This window comes from Chiroxiphia lanceolata, chromosome 7 (assembly GCF_009829145.1).
Source record: "Chiroxiphia lanceolata isolate bChiLan1 chromosome 7, bChiLan1.pri, whole genome shotgun sequence".
NCBI classification, from domain to species: Eukaryota; Metazoa; Chordata; class Aves; order Passeriformes; family Pipridae; genus Chiroxiphia; species Chiroxiphia lanceolata.
In genome coordinates, this window is record NC_045643.1 from 23,428,352 (window position 1) to 23,454,948 (window position 26,597).

General features: G+C 62.4%; 3 protein-coding genes across 7 annotated transcripts; 2 read left to right on the top strand and 1 right to left on the bottom strand.

Moving 5' to 3' along the window:
* The first annotated feature begins 1,351 nt into the window (after positions 1 to 1,351).
* On the top strand, positions 1,352 to 6,508 carry DNPEP (aspartyl aminopeptidase). Its single transcript, XM_032693771.1, has 14 exons — positions 1,352 to 1,367; positions 1,628 to 1,742; positions 1,826 to 1,941; positions 2,258 to 2,383; positions 2,522 to 2,652; positions 3,014 to 3,098; positions 3,525 to 3,632; positions 3,867 to 3,944; positions 4,273 to 4,356; positions 4,622 to 4,782; positions 4,937 to 4,976; positions 5,372 to 5,473; positions 5,816 to 5,983; positions 6,396 to 6,508. Exons 1-14 carry the CDS (start codon positions 1,362 to 1,364, stop codon positions 6,444 to 6,446), a joined length of 1,371 nt encoding a protein of 456 aa, XP_032549662.1. The 5' UTR covers positions 1,352 to 1,361; the 3' UTR covers positions 6,447 to 6,508.
* A 745-nt stretch (positions 6,509 to 7,253) lies between these two features.
* PTPRN (protein tyrosine phosphatase receptor type N) lies at positions 7,254 to 18,965 on the top strand. 3 transcript variants are annotated; one of them, XM_032693417.1, is made up of 23 exons: positions 7,254 to 7,390; positions 9,056 to 9,106; positions 9,267 to 9,380; positions 9,637 to 9,742; positions 9,877 to 10,075; positions 10,236 to 10,560; positions 10,762 to 10,878; positions 11,006 to 11,085; positions 11,161 to 11,447; positions 11,888 to 11,974; positions 12,126 to 12,205; positions 12,440 to 12,504; positions 14,844 to 15,056; positions 15,185 to 15,394; positions 15,483 to 15,630; positions 15,796 to 15,869; positions 16,168 to 16,245; positions 16,401 to 16,520; positions 16,628 to 16,794; positions 17,856 to 17,909; positions 18,026 to 18,090; positions 18,195 to 18,268; positions 18,360 to 18,965. In XM_032693417.1, the coding sequence occupies exons 1-23, from the start codon at positions 7,294 to 7,296 to the stop codon at positions 18,429 to 18,431; spliced, it is 2,883 nt and encodes a 960-aa protein (XP_032549308.1). In that variant the 5' UTR covers positions 7,254 to 7,293; the 3' UTR covers positions 18,432 to 18,965. The 3 variants fall into 3 exon arrangements, with proteins under 3 accessions (XP_032549308.1, XP_032549309.1, XP_032549307.1); XM_032693418.1 differs by having other exon boundaries at positions 7,255 to 7,390; positions 11,006 to 11,040; XM_032693416.1 differs by having other exon boundaries at positions 7,259 to 7,390; positions 11,006 to 11,447.
* On the bottom strand, positions 18,894 to 24,584 carry DNAJB2 (DnaJ heat shock protein family (Hsp40) member B2). Of its 3 annotated transcripts, none has more exons than XM_032693423.1 (10): positions 24,519 to 24,584; positions 23,553 to 23,641; positions 22,366 to 22,475; positions 21,901 to 21,954; positions 21,630 to 21,746; positions 21,367 to 21,456; positions 21,135 to 21,240; positions 20,929 to 20,999; positions 20,466 to 20,687; positions 18,894 to 19,070 (listed from the first exon to the last, which is right to left on the bottom strand). In XM_032693423.1, the coding sequence occupies exons 2-10, from the start codon at positions 23,615 to 23,617 to the stop codon at positions 19,030 to 19,032; spliced, it is 876 nt and encodes a 291-aa protein (XP_032549314.1). In that variant the 5' UTR covers positions 23,618 to 23,641; positions 24,519 to 24,584; the 3' UTR covers positions 18,894 to 19,029. The 3 variants fall into 3 exon arrangements, with proteins under 3 accessions (XP_032549314.1, XP_032549315.1, XP_032549313.1); XM_032693424.1 differs by lacking the exon at positions 18,894 to 19,070 and adding an exon at positions 19,127 to 19,523; XM_032693422.1 differs by lacking the exon at positions 18,894 to 19,070 and having other exon boundaries at positions 19,541 to 20,687.
* Positions 24,585 to 26,597: the final 2,013 nt, after the last annotated feature.

Here is a 26,597-nt window from a genome sequence, read left to right on the forward strand (position 1 = left end):
TTTTGCTGTGGTTGACTTGGAGACCCTCCAGCTGTCTGTTTGCATGGTGCCAGGCGATGGGAGTGTTTGTCCCCTTTTTGTGGGGAGGAGAGGCAGGTGCTGGGGGCTGGGAGCATAAATCCAGAGCTGTCAGGAGCTCTTGGCACGATAGGTCACAGGGTCAGGTGGAACAGGACCACCATTTTCCAGTCCCCAGGACACAGACAGCATTCTCCAACTGGGTGTCCATGCTAGTGACTCAGGAGATGGGAATTCAACTGGCACCCAACACCTGGGCCCCATGCAGCTCTCACAGGCTGCCACATCCCTCTCCCAAGGCTGCACATCCATTGTCTGGAAGACAAAGGATCCTGCTGGGAAATGATGCACATGGACTGATGGAAACCCAAAACCCCACTGCTGCACCCAGCCCATCCAGAGGACCCAGCCAAGAGTAAGAGGCACCCTAATCCATGCGAGTCCAAGGGCTCCTATCCCCTGGGAGTGCCCCAGCTGGGGTGCTGCCCTGCCACTGTGCCAACTCTCAGAACCCTGTGCATCACTGTCACTTGGAGACATTGGTCCTCAACATGGCACCAGGGGCTTGTGCCTTGTTTCCTGTGAGGGTTGAGCAGTACCAAGGCAGGGGAGCAGCAATGATGGGGGGCTGCATCTTGCTTTACACCAGAGACCTACCCTCGAGATACTCAGCCTTTGGGAAGTGAGTGTGTTCCCCTGTGCACCTGTACCCCACTGTGCATGGGCCAAGCCCTGTTTTGGGGCAGCCCCTATTCACCCAGTGGCTGCAATCGGGGCACACCCCAGGGCAGGATGCGTGACCATCCCTGGATAGCCTGTGTCAGCCCCTTCTGGCTGTGTCCCACTTCCACCCACCCATAACCCAGCTCTGTCCTGGCTTTGGCAGGCACCGCGTTTTCCTGGCCTGGACCAGGGTGCGGGGTGAGTGGTGCATGGTGTGGATTGCAGGGTGCGAATTTTCAGGGGGCAGGGTGTGGGTTGTGGGACGCGGGGTGCAGGATGCAGGGTGAGGGGTGTGGGGTTAGGGTGTGCGGTGCAGGGTGCATAACGTGGATTGCGTGACGTGGGGTGCAGGGTGAGGGCGCAACGTGCAAGGCATGGGGTGCATAGGGTGCAAGGTGCAGGGTGCAGGGTGTGAGTTGCGGGGTTGCGGGTCGTGGAGTGCGGATTGCAGGGTGTGGATTGCAAGGTGTGGATTGCATGGTGCAGGGTGTACGGTGTGGATTGCGGGGCGTGGATTGCGGGGTGTGGATTGCGGGGTGCAGGGTTCGGGGTTCCGGGTGCGCGTTCCTCCGCGCCGGCAGGGGGCGCTGTGCGGCGCGGGGCGCGGGGCGGTGGCGGCCATGCAGGTACCGGGCGGGCGGCGGGCGCGGGGCGGGAGCTGCATGCCCGGGTTGGGGGTCCCCGGTCCCGGGGGATCCCGGCCCGGGCGGGGTGTTGCCGGTGCTGTGCGGTGACGGCGGTGCCCGCAGGCGGCGCGCAGGGTCTCGAAGGCGGCGGCACAGGCGGCGGCGCAGGAGCTGGTGAAGTTCGTGAACCGCAGCCCATCGCCGTACCACGGTGAGGAGCCGCCCGGGCCCCCCGCCCTGCCCTCTTCCCCTCCCCGCAGGCGGCCCTGACGGCTCTTCCCCCCGCAAGTGGTGGCCGAGTGCCGCAGCCGGCTGCTGCAGGCCGGTTTCCGGAGCTGAAGGAGACGGAGCACTGGGACGTGCGGCCGGCGCAGAAGTGAGCCCGGCGGGGACGAAGGCGGCGGGGGCTGGATGGGGCCGAGAGGCCCTCACCACCTAACCTCTGGCCCTCTGCCCGCAGTATTTCATCACTAGAAACTACTCTACCCTCATCGCCTTCGCCGTCGGCGGCCAGTTCCAGCCCGGGAATGGGTTCAGCCTTTTGGGGGCCCACACCGACAGCCCCTGCCTCAGGGTAAGGCCGCCCAGCCAGGTACTGGGACCTTCTCTGGGGCCCTCCAGTTTCATGCCACAAGCAAAAACAACCCTTACTTCCCCTGTGCCGAGGAGCACCATTGTTGGCTCCTTACACATCCCAAATCTTCCTCCCGGAGCAGCCCATGCTGACCCTCTGCCTTGCTTGCCTGCTGCTGTGTCCTCTGTGTCCCCTGTCCTACAAAGCCCCTCGCAGGCACCCTGTGCTGGCACCGTCAGCGATGAGCCTCTGGGCCTGCTGTGCCCAGTCCCCAGCATTTCGCAGTGCCATTAGTGACACCTCTGCTGTCACTCAGGTGAAGCGTCGCTCTAAGCGGGGGCAGGTGGGCATAGTCCAAGTTGGTGTGGAGACCTATGGAGGTGGCATCTGGAACACCTGGTTTGACCGTGATCTCACCGTGGCTGGGAGGGTGATCATAAAGGTGAGTCTGATTTGGGGCAGGCACAGTGGGATAGCTGTGTGCTCCCAGCTCTGGGTCCTTGACTCCCACACAGAGTGGGACCTGCTGCAACCTCTCAGCCTTACAGGCCTGGCCCCAGCAGCCCTCCTTGTGTTTCAGGACCCGGCCACAGGGCGCCTGGAGCAGCGCCTGGTGCGCGTGGAGCGGCCCATCCTCCGCATTCCTCATCTGGCCATCCATCTGCAGCGCAGCATCAATGAGAACTTTGGGCCCAACACCGAGCATCACCTGTAAGGCCTGGCTCGGCCCCAACCCCTGGCCAGCCCTTGGGAGGGATGGGACACAGCTGGAGCAGTTGCCCACCCTCAGTTTGCTCTTTGCCAGCTGCTGATTGCAGTGAGGAGGTCTGCAGTGGCTTTTCTTAGCCCCACAGAGTCCTTTCAGGAGATGCTTCCAAGCTTAGGACTTGGGAAGGACACTGGAGTGTCCTGAGGCGGCACAATAGATCTGTGCTTCAGGGGCTACCATGTTCAGCATGGTAGTTGCTCCCTGGAGGAGCAAGGCAGACACCTGGGAGGGATTTGTTGTGTGTGGCCCAAGCAGGTGAGGTGAGCAAAGCCCTGGGGGCTAACATCATTGTCTCCCACACAGGGTTCCCATTCTGGCCACTGCTGTGCAGGAGGAGCTGGAAAAGGAGGTGCTTATGGAGTCCACACCTTGCAGTGCTGTGGCCCAGGTGAGCTGGCTGCCAAGGATCAGTGGGGTCTCTTGCTAGGGCCTCACACTTGTCGCCTTTGATCTCCATCCCTCAGGGACCTCCCACCAGGTTCCTCTTCCCCTTCTCCCCATGGACTGGTGGTAAGCTTCCACTCGGCCTCACAGCTGTGTACGTGGCACATCTGCTCAGCCATCTCTGTCTTCTCACCCTGCTCTGCAGCCACTGTGTAGAAGTGGGTGCACTTCCCCAAGGAGGCAGGGCAGGGGCCTTGCACAGGGGGCAGAGACCTGTCCTGGGAGAGGTGGGGGCTTGAGCACAGGACATGTTAGGAGGAGAGAGGACATACCAACATGAGTGGGGTGTGGGACAGCTCTGCAGGGTGAAACAGGGAGCTTCCCCTGCCATCCACAGCCTGCCCTGCCCACAGCTCTGCTTTCTTCCCAGGCAGAGCGCCACAGCCCTGTCCTGCTTTCCCTGATCTGCCCCCAGCTGGGGGTGAAACCGGAGCAGATTGTAGAGCTGGAACTATGCCTGGCAGATACACAGCCAGCGGTGAGTAAGGGCAGGAGCCTCCTTCTGCCGGCACACAGCCTGCGAGCTGGCACTACACAGGTGTTTCCTGGCACACGTCCTCTGCCTGGGGCATGCCAGGGCTGGAAGCTGAGTGGAACAAGAGGAGGCAGCTCCTTAGGGGCAGAGATGAGGGGGCTGGAATGGGGACCCAGTGCAGATACTTTTTGGTGTGACAGAAGCTGTGCCCTACTCCTCCTGGCTCTCTAATTGCAGACACTGGGTGGTGCCTTCGATGAGTTCATCTTCTCCCCACGTCTGGACAACTTGCACAGCTGCTACTGCGCCCTGCAGGTGAGAGGGAAAAGAGCCTGGAGGCTGCAGCGTGGTCCCAAGGCACCCTGGCTCAGCTTTGAGCTGGCCTAAGACTTTGCAGGGAGATGTGTTCCCATGAGATGGCTCTGGCTTATAGGAGGATCTGGTTTTGGGAGCTGCCCATTTTGCTGAGTGTATGGGGTTCCCAGCAGCTCCCAGGGGTGTCTCCTGCTGTCACCGGGCCATGTGTGTGCCCACAGCTCCCTTCCTCCATGCTTTGGGCTCTCCTGGGAAAGTTCCTGATGGCTCGGTCCTGAGACTCCCAGGATGGCACTCAGGCTGATGTCCATTCCCCCCAATCCTGCAGGCCTTGATTGACTCGTGTGCGGCGCCCTCCTCACTCTCCCAGGAGCCCAATGTGCGTCTCATCGCACTCTATGACAACGAGGAGGTGAGCAAGGGCACAGTCTGGGATGGCCGGTACTGGGAGGGGCTCCATGTTCTTTGCTCTCCCCCAGCCATGCCTGGCAGGAGAGAGATCCCATACCTTAATGGAGGAAGCTGGGATTTGCCTACACCTGCATGGAGCGTGGTCTGGTCAGGGGGTGGAAAGCACTCGTGTGATAGGAAGCAACTCTGCTGGCTTGGGGGCGTCCCCTGTCACTCAGCTGGTCCCTGGAGTGTTGGGGGGTTGTGCTGATGGTGGTTCTTGGCAGGTAGGGTCAGAGAGTGCACAGGGTGCAGAGTCCTTGCTAACGGAGCTGGTGCTGCGTCGGATTTCGGCATCACCACACAACCTGACAGCCTTCGAGGAGGCCGTGGCTAAGTCCTACATGATCAGCGCTGATATGGCCCACGCTGTGCACCCCAACTATGTGTGAGTAGCCTGAGTAGTGCCACAGGCCAGGACAGCTTCCTGTGCCACCTGAGGGGACGTGTCCCCATCATTCCCCAGGGAGTATAGACCATGCAGTCTTTGTTATGGCAGGGAGGGAGGGCTGTAGCATAAAACTCCTGCTTCTCTTTTGCAGGGACAAGCATGAGGAAAATCATCGTCCAGCCTTCCACAAGGTGAGGGAAGCCCTCTGCTTTGGGTTGGGACAGACACTTTCAGTCTGTCCTGCAGTGCTGTGGATTGTCCAGCTGCTCCCTGGAGCACAGTCTTGGGATGCAACTCAGCAGCTCTTAAATGGGAAACATTTGTCCTGCAACAGGATTTGGCTGTGCCACACATCTGATGTTGATCACTTGGGATCTCAATCTTGTCCCTGGAGCCCTTCCCTGCTCTGAGCTGGGCTGCCCCTTTCACAGGGCTGTCTCCATCCCCATAGGCTCACCCAGGGAGGGGAGAATGGTCTGGTGTGATGTGTGATGGGTGTGACAGCATTGCCTGGGCATGAGCGTTTCCAGAGCCACTGACTATCCCTGGGTCCCATCATGGACTTGCGGCACCTTTGCTTGTGCAGGGCCCTGTCATCAAAGTGAACAGCAACCAGCGCTACGCCTCCACAGCTGTCACCGAAGCCATAATCCGGGACATCGCCGCCCGCGTGGGTGTCCCTCTGCAGGTGAGCGCGGCTGAGTGAGCCCTCCTGGAACATTGTGAGTTTGGGCTGCAGCCCTGCCCCTCAGTTCATGAGAGGGGGCCTGTGCCAGAGCCTCATATCTGTCCCCACTGTGGTCTGTGCTGCCTGCTGCTCTTGGGCTCCAGCTCCACTGCTGCCTCAGGGAGCAGGCTGGGGAACAGGAAGGGAATCTGGCCTCAGTGTGTCCCATCTCTGGAGGATTTTGCACCCTGGCTTGGATCAGTGCTGCTTCCTTGTCCCAGGTTGTCTCCCTTCAGGGCTGAGGGCCCATGTGGGAGGCTGTGGGGCAGCATGGGGAGCTGCTGAGGCCTTGTCCCCCTGCAGGAGTTCATGGTGCGCAACGACACGCCCTGCGGCACCACCATTGGCCCCATCCTGGCCTCCCGCCTGGGGCTGCGCGTGCTGGACATCGGCTGCCCGCAGCTGGCCATGCATTCCATCCGGGAGATGTGCTGCACCTCAGGGGTGCTCCAGAGCATTACCCTCTTCAAGGTAAGCCCTATGGCCCCCATCCTGTGCTGAATCCCCCTCCCTGCTCCTCTGCATTTCTTGCATCCCCATGTCCCTATCCATCCCCTGCCTTGGGACTGAGCTTTCCCACTTTCCAACCCTCTGGAGCAGTGCAGGTACCGACTGCTTCCAGAGGTGCCCCCTTGCATCCCAGCCTCCCCCAGTGACTGCCATCCCTAAATAGTTACTATGGCAACCAGTGCTAGCCTTGAGACAGCGATGGGTTACTATGGCGACGTGGTCCTGCTCTCTGCGAGTAGCATGCCTGCTACAACACTGCCTGCGTAACCCGACAGGGAGCCGCTGCCTGCCCCTGCTGCCTGTCCCCCCACCCTGCCCCACTCCACCCCAAGTTGCCCTGCCCAGCCCGTTCTGACAGCCTCTCTCCTTCCAGGGCTTCTTCGAGCTCCTGCCGACAGTCAGCAGCAGCCTGGTGGTCGACTGAGCGCAGTGGGGAGGAAGCAGCAGTGGGTTCAGTGCTGGGGCCATTAAAGCATCTCTAGCTCACTGGCGAGTGGTCCATGACTGCGGCTGGGGATGGGGGTAACATATGTGGCTACCGCTGGGGATTCCCATGGCTCCTAATCCATGCTCTCCTCCCCTGGGGCTGGGAGCGGAACCTATTCACCCACCCCCAGCGCTGGCGATCTCAGCTGAGGGGCAGAACACGGCTTTGCCTGCACCCAGGGAGAACTGGCTGGATGATGTCCCCTCTCTCTGCGGCGCTGGGGCCGCCCCTTTCCGTAGGGCTGAGCCTGCCGTGTGTGCAGCTGCTCTCCGGGGTCGGGCCGGGGGTCTCTGCGCGGGGGCTGCGCGCTCCCCTCGGCCGGTGCCGGGGCGCTGCCACTGGGCGGGGCACGAGGGTGCGGCTCCGCGCTCGCCGCCCATTGGCCCCTTCTCAGGGGCGTGTCCCGCCCAGGAGCCAGTGGGACCGCAGAAGTGGGCAGAGGCGGGCGCTGACTGGCGGAGGCTCTCCTGGCGCGGTGACACACCTCCGGGGGCGTGGCTCACCGCCAAGGAGGCCGCGATTGGCGAGCCGCTGGGCCGCCTCTTCCCCAGGCGCGACGTGATTGGCCGCGCTCGACAGCGAGGGGCGTGAGCGCGGCGCCGGAGGCAGCAGCACGGGTTTCTGATTGGCTACGGCGTGGGGGGGCGCGGCGCGGCGGCAGAGCGCCCGGCGCCATTGGCCGGGCGGTGGCGGTGGGCGGGGCGCGCGGCTCGGCGGGGCGCGGGTTGGCGGCGGCGGCGGGGGCGCGGCCGCGGGTGCGCCATGGTGCGACCGTGAGCGGAGCATGGGGCGGCGGCTCCTCCGGGCGCTCCTCTGCCTCCTCCTCCTGGCCGGCCGCGGGCAGCTGCGGGACGGCGCCTCCGCCGCCACCGCCGCGCACGGTGAGACCGCGATCCCGCGCGGGGCGGCTTTGCGGGGGCCAGGGGGCGCCTTCCGGGGAGCGGCGGGGCAGGGGGCTCCGCGGCCGGTGCGGTCGTCGCAGCCGTAGGTGCTGTCACGGCGCGCGGTGGTGGGCCCGACGGTCCCCCGGCGGAGAACAGGGGACGGTGGCCCGGGACCGGCACCGCGAGTGCGTCACTGGCGCCGGGGGCACCCCTCTCCCTGGGCTGCCGCGCCAGTGGGGGTGCTGGTCCCGGGGCCCCCCGCCGGCTGAGAGTTTCCGCCCCACCGGGGCCGGTGAGACAGGACGGGAGCAAAACGGTGCTTGCTCATACCCGAGGCAAAGCCAGTGCCTGGGGCTGCCGCGAGAATGGGGAGTGCGGGGCAGCGGACCTGAGCGCGGCTCCCTCCGGGACCCCGCCGCCCCTTGGCCGCCTTCCTCTGGTGAGTGCGGCCCAGGCCGGGCCGGCCCACCCGCTGTTCTCCAGCTCGGCCCGTGTGGCCCCTGCCTGCTACTCTCGGGGACCCGAGTGTCGCTGCCGGTAGCAGGGCTGGAGCCCCTCGCACGGCACGGCACGGCACGGCCCCAGCCACCGCTGACTCACTACCGAGCGCCCAGGGCTGCTGCGCCCCTTGTCCTCCAGCGGCCCAGGAGAGCCGGGATGGGTCTGGCCAGCCCGCGGGGGCCCCGCTGTCCCCAGGAGCAGGCGGGGATGGTGCCGGGGCGGCTGCAGCCGAGCCCCGTCCTGGCTGGGGGAGCCCCTCTGGGCCGGGGCCACCGCCCCTCCCGGCGGAGAGGGGCGTCCCGGCGGGAGAGCGATACGCCGCTTCAGCACCGCGGACAGCGCCGGCTTGGCCCCGCCACCCCGGCCCGGCCTCTGCTCCCGCCGCCCCCGGCGTCTCCCCTGGCAGAGGGGTCCTGTGCCCCGCACCCGCGTGGCTCTCTCCCCGGGGGACGCTGGCCCGCGGGTGCCCGGGTTTCAGAGACCCCCATCCCCATTAGCCCCCTTCCCCCGCGGCGGGCTCGGCGGGCCCCTCCCTCCCCTCCCCCCGGTTGTTTTCTCGTTCCTTCCTTGCCATCCGGGGCTGAGTCATCGCCTGCTGCCGTCTCGCTGCTGACGGTCTTGGACCGAGACGGGGGGGGAGAGCAAGAGGGAAGCGGCCCCCTGCCCAAGTGCTGCCCCCCGAAGGGGATGGAGAGGCACACACCCCACCCCCCCACCCGCTACCGCTGCTGCATCCATGCTTTGGGGTCCCTCTTGCAGGGCGAGTGGGTCCCTGGTGTGTCTGAGTTGCATCTCTGCCTCGTAGTACCACATGTAGGAGGGCAACAGATGTGGTTTTGCAGGTCTCTGCCCCCTCAGTCTTCCCTGCCTAACTGCCAGCACCCCAAAAAACTCCAGGCCTTCTCCACTCCCCTAAGCCAAGGGTGTTCTGTGTACACATCCCCCTTCTTGGCTTTGAGGGGCAGAAAAGGCTGGCACTGAGGCTCTACCCTTAGCTACAAAGCTGTGCCCCCTCCCACCATCACCACATTGCATCCCTGTGCCACTTTCCTGGAGAGTGGGGGTCCCCAAGCAGCTGGTGACAAGCAAACCCAATTGAAGCCCCCCTTGGATGCTGTGCTGACTGACCTGCCTGCCTGTCTGTCTGTCTGTCTGTCCCAGGCTGCCTGTTTGACCGGAGGTTGTGCTCCCCTCAGGAGGTGTGTGTGCAGGGTAAGTGTCTATCAGGGGTGCAGGGATCCCCTCCCCCTTCCCAAGGAAGGGATGCAATGCAGGGGAACATGGCAGAAGAAAGGTAGGGCTGTGCCTGGAGACCCTCACCCTCACCCCAGCATGTTTGTTGTCTGGCCATGCTGCCTCCCCTCTCTTGCAGATGGGCTGTTTGGGCAGTGCCAGGTGGGCTCCGTGCAGGACAGACCCTACTTCCAGATCACCTCTCCTGTGCTCCAGCGCCTGCAGGATGTCTTACGGCATCTCATGGCACAAGGTGAAGGGGGGAGCGTGGGGGGAGTCCCTGAGGCCGTGCGGGGCAAGGATGTCAGGCAGCATTGCCTGGTGGCACTAGGGCTGTCCAGGGTCCTGCTGGCCCGGGGGCCAGAGTGCGCTAAGGAGCGTGATCCTGGGAGGAGTGGGACCAAACCCAGGCCATAAGACACAGGGTCAGGACATCAAGACAGCCTCCCGTGCACTCACACCATGGTTCTCAGGCTGCCCCCACATCTCACAGCCCTCTCCCATGGCAGGGCTCTCGTGGCAGGACAGCATCACGCAGTATGTGATCTCACAGGAGATGGAGCGCATCCCCCGCCTCCGCCTGCCGCCCTCGCTGGAGCCAGTGGCCAGGGACAGGTAGGGCAATGCCAGCTGCCAGCCTGTGAGGAGAACCCAGCAGAGCAGTGAGGGCTTTGCCCCCCCCAATGGGGTTTAGGGGAGAGAATTCTCCCTTACCCAGGTGAGTCACCCCAGCACTGTTTGCCTTCAAGGTTCCTGCCCCTCCGTGTTGAGCCCCGGCGAGCCCCGCTTCCCCTAGACCGTGGCCTGCCAGCAGCTCAGCATCTGGGGCAGCCCCCACCACTATTACCTTCCCCACTGGTGCAACGGTACCTGGAGCACCTCCTGCTGCCCTCCCAGTCCCAGCTGGGCTATGAGGAGGCTCTACTCAACCCCTACTCCTACCACAAGGTAAGCTGGGGGTTGAGCCCTCTTCTCTTAAGCAGAAAGGTAGAGACTTGCAGGGGGCCTCTGCACTCCCAGCACCCTCCTGCTGGTGCTGGGGTACCCCCTGCTTCCACCATGGGGTGACAGGAGCCCTGTGGGTTTTGACCATGTGTTTTGGTTGCAGTTTGGCTACCAGGATGGTGCTCACCAGCATCCCAGTGGCTCAGCCAGGCAGAGCTCCGAGACCTCCTCGCTACTGGGCCGGGTCCCTGCCCAGGCCCTTTTTGGGGCTGGCCCTGTGCCCTCCTATGGTGGACAGCCAGGAATGGATGGGGGGCATCTCTTCCAGGACTTGGGCATGCTTTCCCTGCCCAGAGAGAAAGCCAGTCGCCCAGACCCTGCCAGCACCAAGCTCCAGCACAGCTTGCGACACCCCAGTGACTACAGAAGCACGGAGGAGAGGGAGCAGCCAGCACCCTTGGCTGCCCAGCCACCCTCTACACAGACAGGTACCTTGTTCTCCAGCCAACCCTTGTCTCTACCCTGTACTTACATCCATGTTCCTCATGTCTCACACTCTCCCTCCTCTTTGGCTTTCTGCCCAGGGGCAGCATATTCCCCCAACCCCACTTGCCTCATCTGCTACATCCTTAGCCCCTGGTCTCCACGCAGATGCAGAGCATCCAACCTTATGCTGCATGCTCTTGCAGATGCTGCCCTGAAGAGACTGGCCTCCCTCCTGGCCAGCTATGGCCTCGGGCTGCCGGAGCTGAGCCCCCAGCAGCTGAGCAGCCTCTCCAGCCTCCTCCAACTGCTCCAGAGCTCTGGTGAGCTGGGTGAAGGGATGGGGTGGGCAGGGACTGGTCATGGTGGGTGCCAGCATGCCCTGTTTCAGAGTAGGGCATGTTGCCTTTTTGGGGTGGATGCTGCAAGATTTGTCTCTCTCCTTTCCAGGTGTTGTTGGCCCTGAAGTGCCCACAGTCAAACGGGTGGGTTTGCAGCAGGGTGGTGCTGGAGGAGGTGCCACATCACAGGTGGGATGGGGTGGAGGAGGCAGTCCACCAGGGCTCTCCTCAGAGGTCCCAGTTTCTCCCTTTCCCTCCCTTCAGGTGACAGAGGGGGACATGCAGCACGGAGAGGAGCCAGTGCCCCCTTCCTCCACAATGCCGCCCCCTAAAATCCCAGCCAGCAGCTCCCCAGGGGATGGACCAAAGGACAGAGTGGCATCCTCGTCAGCTCCCCAGGCCGAGCCACAGGGGGCACATGATGGAGATGCAGTCAGCCCCAGGAAGCAGATTCTGGTGGAGAAGAAGAGCTACACGGAGACAAAGGATGGTGGGGCACAGCGGCACATGCGTCCACCAGACGAGTATGGCTACATCATCACAGACCAGAAGTGAGAACACGGGGTCAGGCTGAGGGGATCTGTGTGTGTGGAGGGTCTGTGTCTCCCCACCAACAGCTGTCACAGCTCCGCATGTTTGGCCAAGCCTGTTTGGGATGGGTTTGGTCAGTTTCTCCCTGTTCCCTCTCTACCCACACCCTTGTCCCACCCCAAAGCCTTCCTTTCTCAGCCCACACCAAGACTAGAGCTTGCTGTTGCAGGATGGGAGGCTGGGAGTGTGTGTGCAAGGATGAGGGGGTCAGCTCACTCCCACCACCACACATCCCCATGCTCTTACCTCCTGCCCATCCTGACACCCCTGCAGCTAGCACTGCTCTCACTGCATGCTTGGAACTCCCTGAGCCTGCCCATCCCTGTTTCCTGACTGTGGGGAGCGTGGACTGTCCCCTTGCCCTCGCTGCCTGCTCCTCACCTTGACCCTGTCCCCTCAGGCCCCTGGGGCTGGCTGCTGGTGTGCGGCTGCTGGAGCTCCTTGCCAAGCACCTCCACCTCTCCACGACCAGCTTCATCAACATCAGGTGAGAGGAGCAGGGCCATGGGTGCTGCTGTCTCAGCCTTGGCTGTGCTCAGCCCCCTCGGGCAGGAGTCCAGGAGGGACTGGTCTGTGGTGGGGATAGGAAGGGGGTCTGCACTTCCTAGTCTCACACTGTGTCCCCCCTCTCCCTGCAGCGTTGTGGGTCCTGCACTTACCTTCCGCATCCGACAGAACCCTCAGAACTTCTCCCTGACAGATGTGGCCAGCCAGACTGGTGAGTTGAGCACCTAGTCCTGTTCCTCTCTTCCCCCTGCACTTGTGGGGTGGCCCTTCCCAGGAACTGGAAAGAGGGGGACTCCCACCATACATCTCAATGTCTTTGGCTGAATGGGGGAGCTGATATGAGGTAAACAGCTGCCGGGGCTATCCCTTGGCTCCGTCTTTGTTGCGGGGAAGTCTCTTGTGTGGAAAGCAAGCACCCCTCTGACCATCTCCTCTCCATCCACAGAGCAAGTGAAGACGGAGCTGGAGCACGAGCTGGGCCTGAAGATTGTGCAAACAGGAGTGGGAGAGGTAGGAGGGAGCAAGCATGCCTGTCCCTCGGGGCTAGGGTGGCCAGGGACAGGGCAGTGGGAGTGCTGCCACTGAGTATGAGCAGGAAGCATGCTGTTGCCCAGCCCTGGGGCACAGGGATCTTCATGACTGAGACATCCCTGTGGGTCCGTGGGGCAGTTTAGGAACAGAGGGCTCTGGGCAGTGTTTGGGATGCTGTGTTGGGGGCAGACTCAGGTTATCTGGTATGGCCCGGAGCAGAACTGCTCCAGTCTCATCCATCCATCATTCCCCCTGATGCCCAGCAGTACGATGTTGCTCTGTTGCTTGTACTCCCAGGGCTCTCGGCTCTTTGCAAAACAAAATCTCCATAAGGTTTCAAGGTGATTTGCAAGGGACTCCCTGGGGCTTTTCTACCCCTCCAAGACTGGGGGGCTGTGAGCTGTACCCCACAGGACTCATCCTCACCCTTGCCTCCCTCCAGCCTGCACACCCCATCTTAGCTGTGGCCTGGGCATTCAAGCACTGGGCTGTTCCCAAAGCACCCCAGAGATCACAGCTAGGCAGGCAAAATGCCATCATGTCCCCAGAGAATGGCAAAGCAGCTGACGACAAGGATGGAACAGGAACCATCTGTTTGGAGAGGGATACCCCCTCTCCATGCTCCTCTAGGGATCCACAGGAAGAGTCTCCTGGGAGGGGAGCAGGGCTTGGAGATGGGGACAAAACCTGGCTCCTGTGTTTGCAGCCTGAGGAGGGGAAGTGGTGTAGCACGTTCCCAGCCTGGGATCCCCATTTCCCACCCTCTTGCCCTGTGACCATAGCTGTGGGCAAGGAGGAAGGAAGGGGGAATTTTGGAGGAGGAGGCCATGGAGAAGGGGTGGCCTGGCCACCTGTCTCCATCAGTAATGTGTGGAGTGTCGCTATGGCAATGCCTTTTGATGTGGCAAGTGGCAGGAACTGGGAGAGATGTCAGCAATGACAGAGATGGAGCTCAGAGGAGCCTGTGGCATCTTTGCAAGCCCTCTTCTGCACCAACCTCTCCAGTCCTCACCAGCTTGTGCTTTTCCTTCATTCCCTGCTGGCTCTAAATTTGATGGGACTGGTGCATGATTTGGGGAAGGAGCGATGTAGAGAGTCAGGGAGACAGCAGGGCCTGGGCAGGCCTTGGGAGGGAAATGCCTTCTGTCCCCCCGGCTCTGCTGATACCTCCAGGGGCTACAGGGCTGTTCCTCCTTGGGTGCCTAGGAGAGCTGGGAGGTGCTGGGCCTGGTGGATGCCCTGACTGCAGGACTGGCTGGACCCTGACAGGGGGCTGATGCAGCTGGGGGGCAAGTGGCAGCGGGAACACCTAGGCTGGGGACATCCCCAGGCGATGAGGATGATGACGTAGATGATGATGGTGCAGTGTTCCCTCGGTAACCTCATCAGGCTCATAGCCAATGGGAGGCTGTGGCAATGAGGTAATGCTGGGCTCTGGCACCTCATTGGGCACAGGGAATTTGAAGTGCTGATGCCTCAGCATCCCTGTGCTGCCCCACCAACATCCTGATCACAAGACGCTCTGGGGCAAGGGCCTGGGCATTGGCAGGAAGGTCTTGTCCAGCAAGGGCTGAGCAGCATCCTGTTCCAGCATGGATTAGGGTGCCTTCCCCAGCCACAGGAAAGGAGCCCTAGAGACACTACCTGCAAGGTGGCAGGGGGTGCTCTGTGTCCTAGCTGAGGAGGGCAATGGGCAGGACCTGTCCCCCAGCCACTACAGCTGGGATGGCACCAGCCCTCTGGCAGTGCTGGCACATCTGGCCCCCCTGACCTCCCCCAGTGTGCTGTTGTGGAGCAGTGACTGCAGAGGAGAGCAAGCCTCATTTGGGGAAGTCCCAAATGAGCAGCACATCCGGCGCTGCAGTGGCCCATCCTTCACCATTAACCCCTTGGGCTGAATTCAGCCCTTTTTGACCTCTAGCTGGGCAGAAAGAGCGCATTGAACCAAAGCTCTGTGGGGCTACTGCCTGGTCTGAAAGGGAACAGCTCAGGTCAGGGCTGCCTTGGGCAGCAGCCGTGGGTACTGGGAGCACGGAGGCAGGAAGTTGCTGCTACCTGGGCTTGGCCAGGCTCCTGCAGCCCCAGGGACACCACTGTGAGCAGTGGCCCATGTGACATGCAGGTGGGTGCACCCTGCCTCACCCCAGTGACACCAGCTTTGTCCCAGCTCAGGGTGCTGAGAGAATCAGCACCCTCAGGTAGAGGAAGAAAGAGCCCTTGTCCTGTTTGAACCCCCAGCAACCCCAAATGTGGAGCAGAATAGGGTCTCAGCCCGATGCAGATGTCCCCCACTAACGCTTGCTTGGCTCTGCCCCCAGCGAAACGAGGCTGCTGCCTATTCGCGCCCATCCCGCTTCAGGGATGGTTTCCACTCGGTGCTGCTGACCTTCATAGCGCTGGCCTGCGTGGCAGGCATTGCCATCGCAGTTTCTGCAGCCTTCTGCCTCCGGCGCCATGCCAAGCAGCGGGAGAAGGAGCGCCTGGCCGCTCTGGGGCCAGAGGGTGCTGCTGACACCACCTTCGAGTACCAGGTAGGACCCTGTGGGATGCAGAATCCTGCAGGATGCGTCACTGCTGTGTCAGCATCGCTTGGGGTGCATGGGGCTGTCCTATGGCAGCACTGTGGCCAAGGGACAGGGCTATTGCTGGTGTTCCCCAGGAGCTGTGCCGCCAGCACATGGCTGCCAAGTCTCTCTTTGGCCGCACTGAGACAGCGGCAGCACCAGCAGAGACCTCGAGGGTCAGCAGCATCTCATCCCAGTTCAGCGACGCCCCACAGCCCAGCCCCAGCTCTCACAGCAGCACACCCTCTTGGTGCGAGGAGCCCGTCCAGTCCAACATGGACATCTCCACTGGACACATGATCCTGGTGAGCCAGCCTGGCAGGGTGGCAGCACCCCTGCCCAGCACCCTTCCTCCCCCCTGCTGCTGGGCTGACCCCTGCCCTTCTACTCCAGGCCTACATGGAGGACCACCTCCGCAACCGGGACCGGCTGGCCAAGGAGTGGCAGGCGCTCTGCGCCTACCAAGCTGAGCCCAGCATCTGCTCCATTGCCCAGAGTGAAGCCAACCTGAAGAAGAACCGCAACCCTGACTATGTGCCATGTGAGCATCCCAGCCACCCTGCCCCAGGGAACAGCTCCTGCCAAAGCCATGGCTGGAGTAGGGTGTGGGGCATGGGGATACTTTGGGGCCACAGCTGGTTGCAGTATTGGTTTGCCTCCAGCCACCCTAGGCACTCACAACTTTTCCTGGCCTGTGTTTCCCCAGATGATCACGTGAGGATCAAACTGAAAGCCGAGAGCAACCCCTCCCGCAGTGACTTCATCAACGCCAGTCCAATTGTGAGTGATCACCAGGGGCTCCTGCTCTGCCACCCTACTGTGTGATGTGCCCAGCTCGGGCAAGGCTCTCACTCTGGGATAGAGATAGACTGAGCTCACATTCCTGAAGGCTATGGATGTGAGCCTTGTGCCTGCCCCATTGGTCAGACATAGTTCAATCTCATTTTCCTCCTGGCTGTGGCACCTGAATCTCCCTCTCCAGCCCTCCCATCACCCCTGGAGTATCCCCCCACTCCTCTCAGTGTCACCAACCCCTGGCCAAAGAGCGTGCAGTCTGACACCCCCTATTCTGCTCCAGATCGAGCATGACCCACGGATGCCAGCGTACATTGCCACACAGGGGCCACTGTCCCACACTATTGCTGACTTCTGGCAGGTGAGTGTCACCTGGCTGTGCCAGCCTATTGGGGCCCCTTTGTGTGCTGCCCACCAGATGGGTCACAGTGGCTTGACCGCCCTCCTGTCCTGTTGCCCTCCTGTCCTGACCTGTCCTGTTGCCCAGCGGTGACAACCCCCTTGCCTTGCCTGCAGATGGTGTGGGAACATGGCTGCACCGTCATTGTCATGCTGAGCCCTCTGGCCGAGGACAGCGTCAAGCAGTGTGACCGCTACTGGCCAGATGAAGGCTCCTCTCTCTACCACATCTACGAGGCAAGTGTGGCGAGTAGCCTTGGGCAAGGAGCATCCTCCAGCCCCCGCCCCCCCGAGCGCAGCGCCCTTGCTGGCACTGGCGCCCACGAGCTGCCTCTCTTGGGCAGGTGAACCTGGTGTCAGAGCACATCTGGTGCGAGGATTTCCTGGTGCGCAGCTTCTACTTGAAGAACGTGCAGTCGCAGGAGACCCGCACCCTGACGCAATTCCACTTCCTCAGCTGGCCAGCTGAGGGCATCCCCACCACCACCCGGCCCCTCCTCGACTTTCGCAGGTGAGTGCCCACCTGGCATCGTGCTAGCCCACAGGAAGCCAGCGGTGGTCCCAAATGCAGGTGACTGATGGGCGAGGAAATTGCTGCCAATGTGATGAGGATTGGGGCTGTGGCATGGACTGGGTGCAGGGACAGGGAGCTGCCGTGCATGGGAGAGAGTAGAAGATCCGGATTCTGGCCAGCTTGGGATGAGGCTCAACAGAGCCTGGTGGGAAAGAAACCTCCAGCTGAGGTTGCCAGGGCTCTCCAGTCTTCATGGGGATGGTGGGAAAGTGCTCTTCCCTAGAGCCAGCATGGGAGACAGTGCTGCCTGGTACCCTCCCCACCCATGGGTGCACAAGAAGAAGCCCCTAGAGCCAGCCTTAAACAGCTGTGACCCATTGCTCCCAATGCATTGCAACCAGTGGTGGGTCCCCAGGTAGCCCAGGGCAAGGACTGCAGAGCTGAGACTGCTCCCAGGAGGTCAGCGCCTGCTCAGGTCTTTAGGTCCCTGGGTGGCAGTGGGCTCTTGCCAGGGGCAGGCTGCTTACTGTCCCTAGGCTGTGTGGGGCCAGGGACCCAGCTTAGGGCAGCAGGGGTTCTCTGAGCACGTTACCCTCCTCTCAGTCCCGCTCACGCTCTTTCTCTCTGTCTGTCTCTCTCTCGCAGCTGCCGGCGTCATTTTTGTGATTTGCAGCTAGTAATCTGGCTCCAGTTGCATAGTCACAAAAGTGATCGTTGGCAGCCGTGCCTGCTGCATGGAGCACACCGGGAGCCGAGCCGGCACCTGGCCCCAAGCTTCGTGCCCCACCGGACCAGAGTTACTCCCTTGGGGGTTCTGCCACTGCTCCCCTCTCTGGGCTGGGCACCCAAGGAACTGAGCTCCTCTCCCTGCCCCGGCCGCTTTCCACACATGGTCCCCATCCCACGTCCAGCACCACTGTGGAGGCAGGAGGAGCCATGAGCCAGGGCCACATCATGGTGTGCTGCTGCCCTGTCCTGCTCAGCACAGCAGGGGACACCTAGCACAGCCTTGTCGCTGGCACAGCAGGGCACTGACCTGTTCCCTCTTATCCTTGCAGGAAGGTGAATAAGTGCTACCGGGGTCGCTCCTGCCCTATTATTGTGCACTGCAGGTACTGCGGGGGATGGAGGGGCATAGGGGCTGGAGGGTGGCTGCGAAGCTGGGACTTGCTGCCCAGGACCAGTTCCTGGAGTCAGTCCCCCTGGGCCAAGCATCTGTGTCTTGCAGTGACGGTGCAGGCAGGACCGGGACTTATATCCTTGTCGACATGGTCCTGAACCGAATGGCCAAAGGTACGTGCAGGGAAGCACCACTTCTGCTCTGTCTGGGGGCTACGGGGCCATGAGCTTGGCCTGTGTACCCCCTATTCTAGCACCCCTCTCCCCCTCCTCCCCAGGGGTGAAGGAAATAGACATAGCTGCTACACTGGAGCACATCCGAGACCAGCGGCCTGGCATGGTGCAGACCAAGGTACTCCCCAAACTGGCGATCTCCTCCCTCCATAAGCCCCCCTGGGGCCGGGCTGGCAGGGACCCTCATGCCCCCTGCTGTGCTCCCACAGGACCAATTTGAGTTTGCGCTGACGGCTGTGGCCGAAGAAGTGAATGCCATCCTGAAGGCACTCCCGCAGTGATGGTGAGGAGTTCTCCTCTCATCTGTCTCCGTGCCCCCGCTTCATGCTCTCCTCATTCTGCCTTTGGGGCTGCTCTCCCTGTAAAATGCTGTCTGTGCTTCTGGCTCTGTTCCCCCTGCCCCCAGGCCCCCCTTTCCCTCTCCCCAAGAACACCAACCTCAGGCCCTCTGTGTGCAGGAACCCCATTGCACCTGCTGTCACCAGAGGGGACAGGGCTTGTGTCCCCTCTGCCTGCAGAGGAGGGGAGCAGGTGGTGCTGCTGGGAACTGGCGGGAGGGGCCCCCCAGCTGGTCTCCTGCACCCCAACCTGTCAGTCCTGTGTTAGCTCTCTCCCTGTACCCACATGAGGGGCAGAAGTGGGCAGGGGTCCCCTACAGCTGAGGGGAGCACAGGGTGCAGGAGGACCTGGTGCAGCCCCAGGTCCCCTTTGTGTGCTCCCTGCCTTGTCACTTGAGCAGAAGAGAAATTTCTAGAGAAATATAATTTTGTATCTTGATGTGAATAAAGTTCTCGTGTCACGTTCGTGCAGCTGCAGCCAGGCCTGGCCTCTGATTGTGTGTACTGGAGGGGCACAGGGAGATGTCATGTCTGTCCACCTCTATCCCTGCATTCCACAACTCCTGGACAAGAACAGCTCACCTGCAGGCAAAGATGGGAAGGACCCCAGCTCAGAGAGACCCCACAGGCAGAAGCTACTGCAAACAGGTTTATTGACAGCTGTCAGTAGAAGGGGGTTAGAGGGGGGGGCTACAGCAAGGAGGGGGGCAGAGCCCAGTCCTGCTGGCTGAGCCCAGCCATGCTGCCCCTCACTGCCTCCTCCCAGCACCCCCCAGCAGCCTAATCTACAGCAACCCCCATCACCACCCTCCCCACCACCTTGTGGTGCCCAGGGCATCTCCCCTCAGCTCCAGGTATTGCTCAGCCATAAGCCCTGTTGTGCCCCCCACACTGCGTCCCACGGAGCCAGAGGGTGCTGGGGGAAGGGGGTGGCAGGGGATGGCCGTGCAGGGAAAAAGCGGAGTCCTGGCTGGGAGAGCCTCCATGGGCGAGTGGGTGTGTGCGGTCCCCGGGCGCAGCAGCCTCAGAACACACCTGGGGAGACAAGCGGAGGGGGGGACACAACAGCATCTGTGAAATCCTCCTCGGCCCAGGGCTGGGTAGGGGCAGGGATGGAGAAAGGTCCCAGGAAGAGGAGGAAGAGAGCCAAGGCAGAACCACAGACAACAGAGAGGTTGGAAACGCTTGTGAGCATCACGGAGAGTCACTGCTGCTGTGGGAAGCAAGGACGAACAAAGCCCTGGAGGGTGTGCAAGGCACAGGGAAGGAGGTGACCAGGCTGGGTTTACAAAGAGACAGGAGGAGGGGATACAGGCAGGAGTGACAGCATTCAGAGGGGAGAGACAAACACGAGGCACCAAGCAGAGGCCATGTGCACACCCCTTCTTGTAAGGAGGAGGAGCCCAACCCAGTACTGCCCCCAGCTGGGGCAGGAGCAGGCAGCAGCCAGGGAGGCACCGGCTGGAGATCCTGCACATCTGCAGGCAGGCAGGGAGGGAGTAGCAGGCAGAGCCAGGGCATGCCTGTCTGCGGGCACACCATGCTTCCAGGAGCCAGGGCAGGGAGTGCCCCTCTTCCTGGGACCCCACCAACAGAGCCCCTCTTTAAGCCACTATCTCCAATTCTGGAAGCCCCCAACCTAGGGATGCCACCAGCTGCCCACTCACATGAACAAAGATGCAGGGCAGGAGAGACCCCCTCCCTTGCTGGAGTAAGCCGGAGCCAAGTTCCAGGCAGTGAGACTCCACCCCCCTTTTCTTCTCCCTACCCCATGGAGAGGGGCACAACCCCAACACCATGATCAGAGCAGGGGGCAGTGCCACAGCTTCACTTTGGGGGCAACTTCATGCCCTGCTGTAGCAGGGCTGCTGGCCCCCAGTGGCTCCTGCTCTGGCCTCCCCCGGGGGCCGTGGGCTCTGCGGCTGGAGGATGGGGTGCTGTGGCTGCCCCCCGGTGCCGGCAGGGAGCTGTGCCCACCTGCTTGGTGGTGCCCTGCAGCTTCCATCTCAGAGAGGCTGTAGGCCATGGCCAGCTGCAAGTCCTCATCCTCATCCTCGCTGTCCGTGTAGAGGCAGACGGGTGAGGAGCTCGAGGGCTGGTGTGGGGCCGGTGGTGGGGGCGAGGAGGGCCGTGGCCTGGGGAAGGCTTGCTGCTCCCGCCGGCTCAGCTCCAGCCCCAGCGCCATGTCATCAGGAACGCCTGTGGGGACAGGGGTTGGGGGACTCCTTCACTCCAGCTCCCCAGAGCTGGTATGGAGCCCCAGCAATTCCTACCCACCCCACTAATCCTTCACAGCAGAGCTCCAAACCAGGGCTGACCAGGGCTCAGTCCAAAACCAAGCCTGGATGTAGCACCCTCCGGATACCCCAAAGGAGGAGAGGGGTCCCCAAAGGGATAGGGTGCAGACCCCAACAAGTCAGTCTGCAGTGCTGCTTCTCACCATCGATGTGGATTGACTTTAGCTCCCCGTCCTCCTCCACTTCCACCCGCTCCCGCCCGTTCTCAATAATCCTGCAGACAAGACAGACAGATGGATGGACAGTCAAGGGCCACGCAGCCAGAGCACTGCAGCAGGAAGCTGCAGGGTCTGGGGCCCACCAACACAGACGGGTCTATGAAGGCAAGGTGGGCCAGCACCGCCCTCACCTCTTGGTGGTGATGCGCTTGCCATTAACGAAGGTGGTGGAGGTGGAGACAGAGCGGAAGCCCAGCCCTGCATCCGCGCCAGAGCTGAAGGATGACGCGAAGAAATCTGGAGAAGGGAGTGACAAGGTCGGTGCCAGGGTGGGGGTCATAAGCAAAGTAGGGGACAGATCTTGCAGAGGGGGATATGGTGTTCCAGGACTCCTCTGCTGGGAGGAATGGCAGCATCTCCTACCTGAGGATCCTGGGAAGGCAGAAAAGAAGTGGCCTCCCCCATGGTGCCGGGGGCCAGGTCCTCGCAGCTCAGAGAAGGGAAGCACGTCATCTGAAAGGCAGGACCCCCTCAAAAGCATTACCCTTGCAGCATGGTAACCCAGGAGCAGGGCACTGATGTGCTGACTCCCTGTTGGGGCCAGCCTGAGCTCTGTCCCCCGGCCCAGTGGCTGCTCCAGGGCTAGAGAGATGCCCCAGAGCCAGCCCTCCTCGCCCTGCACATACCAAAGAATTCAGCAAAGGGGTCTCGCCCACCGAAGAACTCCCGGAAGACATCGTGAGCGCTGCGGAAGGTGAAGGTGAATTCGGGCGCCCCAGCATTGGCCCTGGAGCCCCCTGCTCCTGTAAGAGGGAAGAGGCTCAGAGTTAAGTAGAGCCGTGGGTGAGAACTCCCCTGAAGGATGGGGAGCCCTGGTGGCACCAACCCACACCAGGTCTTCAGACTTGGATGTATCCAGAGCTGCACTAACCTCCATGGCCCTGCTCACACACTCACCTGCTCCCATGAGTCCATCCTTGCCATAGCGGTCGTAGACATCACGCTTCTGCTCTGGAAGAAGAAAGGGGGCTGCGGGGAAGCCAGCTGCCAGGCATTGGCAGGAGCACTGACACTTCTCCCAACTAAGGGAAGTGCAAAACAGCAGGGAGCAAGAGGAAGCACATTGCACAAGCCCCTGCCACACCAGCACTGCACCCAAACCCAAGAAAGAGCAAGGGCACACAAGCCTCAGCTCTGTGGGGGAGATGCCATCGTGGAGGCCAGCATCCCTCCCAGGAGCTCTTTTGGGGGATGTATGGGGAAGTAACCAAGCCCCACAAGCTGTGTGGTCCCCTTCAGGGACCCACTGCCTCCTGGGAACATCCAGGAATGCAACCTGGGTGAGCTCAGCAGCAGGACACCTATGGGCAAGCAGCCCCAAGGGCAGGGATGCACACACGAGACATCACCATGGCCTCTTACTGTCCGAGAGCACTTCGTAGGCCTCAGCAATCTCCTTGAACCTCTGCTCAGCGTACTCCTTGTTGTCTGGGTTTTTATCCGGGTGCCATTTCAGCGCAGCCTTCCTGTACCTGCACAAAGGAACAGTGATGGGCATGCAGCAGCCCTCAGGCTCCTGGGACGGCAACCCCCATCTGAGCCAACACCCCCCACCCTGTGGGCAGGGGCACCCCAACCCATGTCACCCAGTGCCCTACAGCCTCAGGCACCAAACAGGACCTTCCTGGACTGGTTCTGCCTCCTGAGGAGAATATAAATTTTATATATCTCTCTCTATATAATTTATATTTATACATACACACACCAATACACACAGAGTATAAGAACAAACAAAACAGAAATTACCCCAGAATTGCGGCGTGAGCACAGCAGTGCAGCCTGTGCCCACCTCAGCTGCCCTTGGCGATGGCTCTGGACAATGCTCACAGGTTTGTTCTGGAGCCTTCCCAAGCTCCACCAGGAGCATGAATGGACCAGGGGTTGCAGGGGGCCTCCTGGGGCCAGGAAAGCACCAGCAAACTTTTCCTCTCCCCTGCAGACAACTAGGGTTATCCCAGGCTGCCCAGCTTCTTCCACCCACTCTTAGGAAGCCCCACAGCAGGTACTTCTGTCCCCCGATGGCAAGCTGACAATCTGCTGGCATTCCCCTCAGGTGATGCCTCACCCCAGTGAGGAGGATTTCAGCAGGGTGCCAAAGGCAGGAGTTGCAGAGGCTCCCCAGCAATGCCTGGGGCACAATACCGACCTGCCCACAGGGCCCATGTCTCTATAAGGGGACAGGCTGCTCCTCACCCTGTGAGCTCCAGTTCCCTGATCCTGACAGCCAGCAGAGCCACTATGCCCCATCCCTCTGCCACCCCACACCCTCCAGCAGAGAGAGAGGGGAGCCTCCAAACACAAGGGAGACTCGCCTCCAGCCCCAACCCAGGGCTGACAGCAGGGACAAAGGGGCCAAACCCCACCAAGAGATGTCTTTGTGCAGCCCCACTCTGGCCTCTGTACAAAGGAAACAAAGGCTCAGTTCTCACCTCCAGACCTGGGCCCTGTGCCCACCTGCCCCGCAAGGAGCCCCTGCCTAGCTGGCGCCAAGTGGGGGGTGGTTTGTGGGCCTCTGCCCGGCAGGCCTGGACACCCTGCCATGCACTTACGCCTTCTTGATGTCCTCGGCAGTGGCGTTGCGGCTCACCCCCAGGGCTTCGTAGTAGTCCACCATGACGTGAGCTGTCCCACGGGGTCGCTGCAGGGGGGAAGGCAAAGTCAGGGGTCCATAAGCACACCTGGCAGTGCTGCGTGTGGGACAGCAAGGGCAGACTGTGTGCCCTCTCCAGCGCCCCAGCCACCTCACAGCCATCCCAAGAGCAGCTCAGTGCAACCCCATGTCCAGCTGCCCAGCACCCTGCCTGCACCTCGGCCACCCGGGAGCACCCACAGTCCCAGCCGGGGCCCCCCTTGCTGCTGCCGCACCGCCGTCCCACCGGCGTCATCCCAACTCGCCCAGGCAAGGGGTCAGGGTTTCCCGCTGCCAACGCCCCTCCCCGCCCGCTTCCCGCGGGGGGTTCAGTCCCGGGGCGGTGTGGGGGGGCAGCGGAGGGCGCAGCCCGCTAAGGTGCTTAGCGGCTGGAGCGGATTAAGGGCTCAGGGGGGACCCTCCCCATTCCCGGGCACACCGGGACACTTCCAACGGCCGACCCGCTCCAGGTGGGGGGCGGGAGCAGGATGCGACCGCTCCAGCCCCCCTCCTCGACCCCGCGGTACCGTCCCGCCCCCGGTACTCGCTCCGGCCCGTGCGCTCCAGCTGCCGGGAGGGCGGCGCTGGCCCCGGTCCCGGCCCCAGCACGGCGGCGCTGGGACCGCCCCCCGGCCCGGCCGTAAACACACGGCGCTCCCGGGGCCACCAGCTGCTGCTGGAAGTTTCCGCACCCCACCCCGCCGCCACCGGCGGGCGGCCCTGGGCTGCGGCCAGCGGATCTGGGGCACCGGGAGGGGCGGGGGCGGCAGCGCGGGAGGAACCGCACTGGCCCTGCTCCCCCCCGTGCGCCGCGTTCCGCCGGTGCCCCCGCTGCCCCCTTGCGCCCCGCTCCCCCCGTCACGGCACGTCCCGCCCCGGTGCCCACCTGAGCGCCGCAGCCGAGCCCTCCCCGCCCGCCCCGGGCCGCCCGCGGCCGGTGTCGCGCGTCCGCGCGTCCCCGCGCCCGGGCCACCGCGGGCCTGGAGGCGGCTCCGCTGCGTGACGGGCGGCGGCCGCAGCCAACGACGGCCCCTGACGTCACGGCCCCGCCGTTGGGACGGGCGGTGTCACGGGGGGCGGGGGGGAGCGAGGGCCGCTCCGCCTGCCGGGCCCTGCTCAGCGCCGGACCCTGCTCAGCCACGGCTCCAGCCCTGGCGGCCGCGGGTGCGCCCGGGGCAGGGTGGGGGGGGGTGGCACTGACCTGGGCCGCTGGTCCCTCTGTGCCCGCGATACCGGGACACGGCCGCCACCCCGGGGCAGCCCCGGCGCCGCGTGCCCCTGGCGTCCCGCCAAATCAGCTGCCCGGCCGGTCCCGCCGGGAAGGAGGAGCCGGCTGGGGGGACAGCTGGGGTGACTCAGCGCTTTGTCGGGGCGGGGGACGTGACGGGGCGCAGCCCTGCCAGACCGGCGGGCGCAGGTCCCGGCCAGGAGCCTGAGCCGCCTGGCACCACTGTGGCACCGGCAGCCGGGACCGGCAGGCCGCCCCGAGCATCAGGGTACCCAGGCATCCAAAGAACCGGAGACCTGCGCTGGGAAGCTCGCTGGGGACTTTTCCCCTGCATGGCCCCTGCTGGGCAGCTGCTGCAGAGGGGCTGTACTCACCCATCCTTAGCATCCTGGGTGATCTCACCTGGGGACACTCACCTGCACCCGTGAATGTGTCCTGGCCACGGAGATCCATGATTCCCTCTTGCTGTCTGGATGGGAGAAGGAGGGAGCTTGATCTCTCTGCAGGAAGGCCTCTTCGACCCTCTGCCACTGCAGCACCACAGCTAGGATATCTTCCTCACCTCCCATAAATCCCTAGCTGGGAAACCTGGGTGGATGGAAAGGCCTGGATATTGAGACAGGACATTCCCAGCACTCCTCAGAGACCAGTTTCAAGACAGTCATTCCTGAGAAGAGCCTTTCCCAGCCATGACCTGTGGGCCTGGGTGAGCACTAGGGTGTGTGAAATGCCAAGGGCATCATCTCCTGTGCCAAGGGCATTGCCCTCACCAAGGGATGGGAGATCTGTCTCCTGCCATCAGACAGCACTTGATGATTTCCTTGAGCAATGGCTTGGAGTATTCCCTTCCACTGGGGATTTTTTTCCTAGATGCCACTGCAGCACTGTGCCCCTGTATCTGCCTGCCCAGGAGCAGGAAGTGGGTTCCCTGGCAAGTTGCCTCTGACCAGAGTGTCCTCACCGGCTACCAAATCAGGGGCTCTGATTTGGCCCATCTGCCCAGCAATGGGTGCAGAGCTGGCATGGACACTAGATGGTGCCACAGGCTGTTTCACAGGGACCCCATCCTGCTGCTGGGAAGGTGTGGAGGTGCCACCAGGACCCAGCCCTTGGCACCTTGCTTTCCTTTCCCTGGCTTTTGCAGCTGCTGTGGGGACAAGGAAGCCCCAGAGTTTACAGGTCTCAGCCCACTCTGTGCCCACCAGCGGGGAGGCCTTCATGCTGGGAAAGGAGAGGAATCCACATGCTGGCTGGGACTTTGGAGCCAGGGGAACACATTGCTGATGCCTTCATGGCATCAACAAGTTTCCCCCACCCTTCAGATCAGGATATGGAGTGATAAGGGCTAACAACTCCCTAATGTCCTTAGTGGAGGTGGTGCAGAGTTGGGCAGTAGCTGGTGCTGGTAGGATAGAGGATGTGGTGCCAACCAAACCTCGCCCCACAGCTGCCACAGTCACTCCCCTGCTCAAACCTGGCAGCAGCCACAGAGAAGCAGCCCATCACCCACCAGTGCCTCACACAGAGTGTACACCTTCAGCCACAGCACCCTGGCCTCTTTTCCCTTTCCTTCTAGGTCTGCCCGAAGTCCTGATGCACCAACCTGCCAGCCTGGCTCACACCAGCTTCAAACCCCACACAGGCATCCTGAGTATGTCTCAAGAAGATCCTTATTTCTTTACAAATTCTGGAGGTCACTGTGTTGCAAGCTTGTTTTCACCTCTCCAGTCTCAAAAA

What these genes read in the sequence shown, in the direction of transcription:
- PTPRN (XM_032693416.1), top strand. Translation starts at nt 7,294, where the DNA reads ATGGGGCGGCGGCTCCTCCGGGCGCTCCTCTGCCTCCTCCTCCTGGCC. An exon ending in TGCAAACAGGAGTGGGAGAG is followed by an intron (nt 12,505 to 14,843) that starts GTAGGAGGGAGC and finishes CTCTGCCCCCAG; the next exon opens with CGAAACGAGGCTGCTGCCTA. An exon ending in CCTGAACCGAATGGCCAAAG is followed by an intron (nt 18,091 to 18,194) that starts GTACGTGCAGGG and finishes CCTCCTCCCCAG; the next exon opens with GGGTGAAGGAAATAGACATA.
- DNAJB2 (XM_032693422.1), bottom strand. Translation starts at nt 23,617, where the DNA reads ATGGTGGACTACTACGAAGCCCTGGGGGTGAGCCGCAACGCCACTGCC. An exon ending in AAGCGCATCACCACCAAGAG is followed by an intron (nt 21,000 to 21,134) that starts GTGAGGGCGGTG and finishes TCTTGTCTGCAG; the next exon opens with GATTATTGAGAACGGGCGGG. An exon ending in AAAGTCAATCCACATCGATG is followed by an intron (nt 20,688 to 20,928) that starts GTGAGAAGCAGC and finishes CTGTCCCCACAG; the next exon opens with GCGTTCCTGATGACATGGCG.
- DNPEP (XM_032693771.1), top strand. An exon ending in CCCAACACCGAGCATCACCT is followed by an intron (nt 2,653 to 3,013) that starts GTAAGGCCTGGC and finishes TCTCCCACACAG; the next exon opens with GGTTCCCATTCTGGCCACTG. An exon ending in CTTGCAGTGCTGTGGCCCAG is followed by an intron (nt 3,099 to 3,524) that starts GTGAGCTGGCTG and finishes CTTTCTTCCCAG; the next exon opens with GCAGAGCGCCACAGCCCTGT.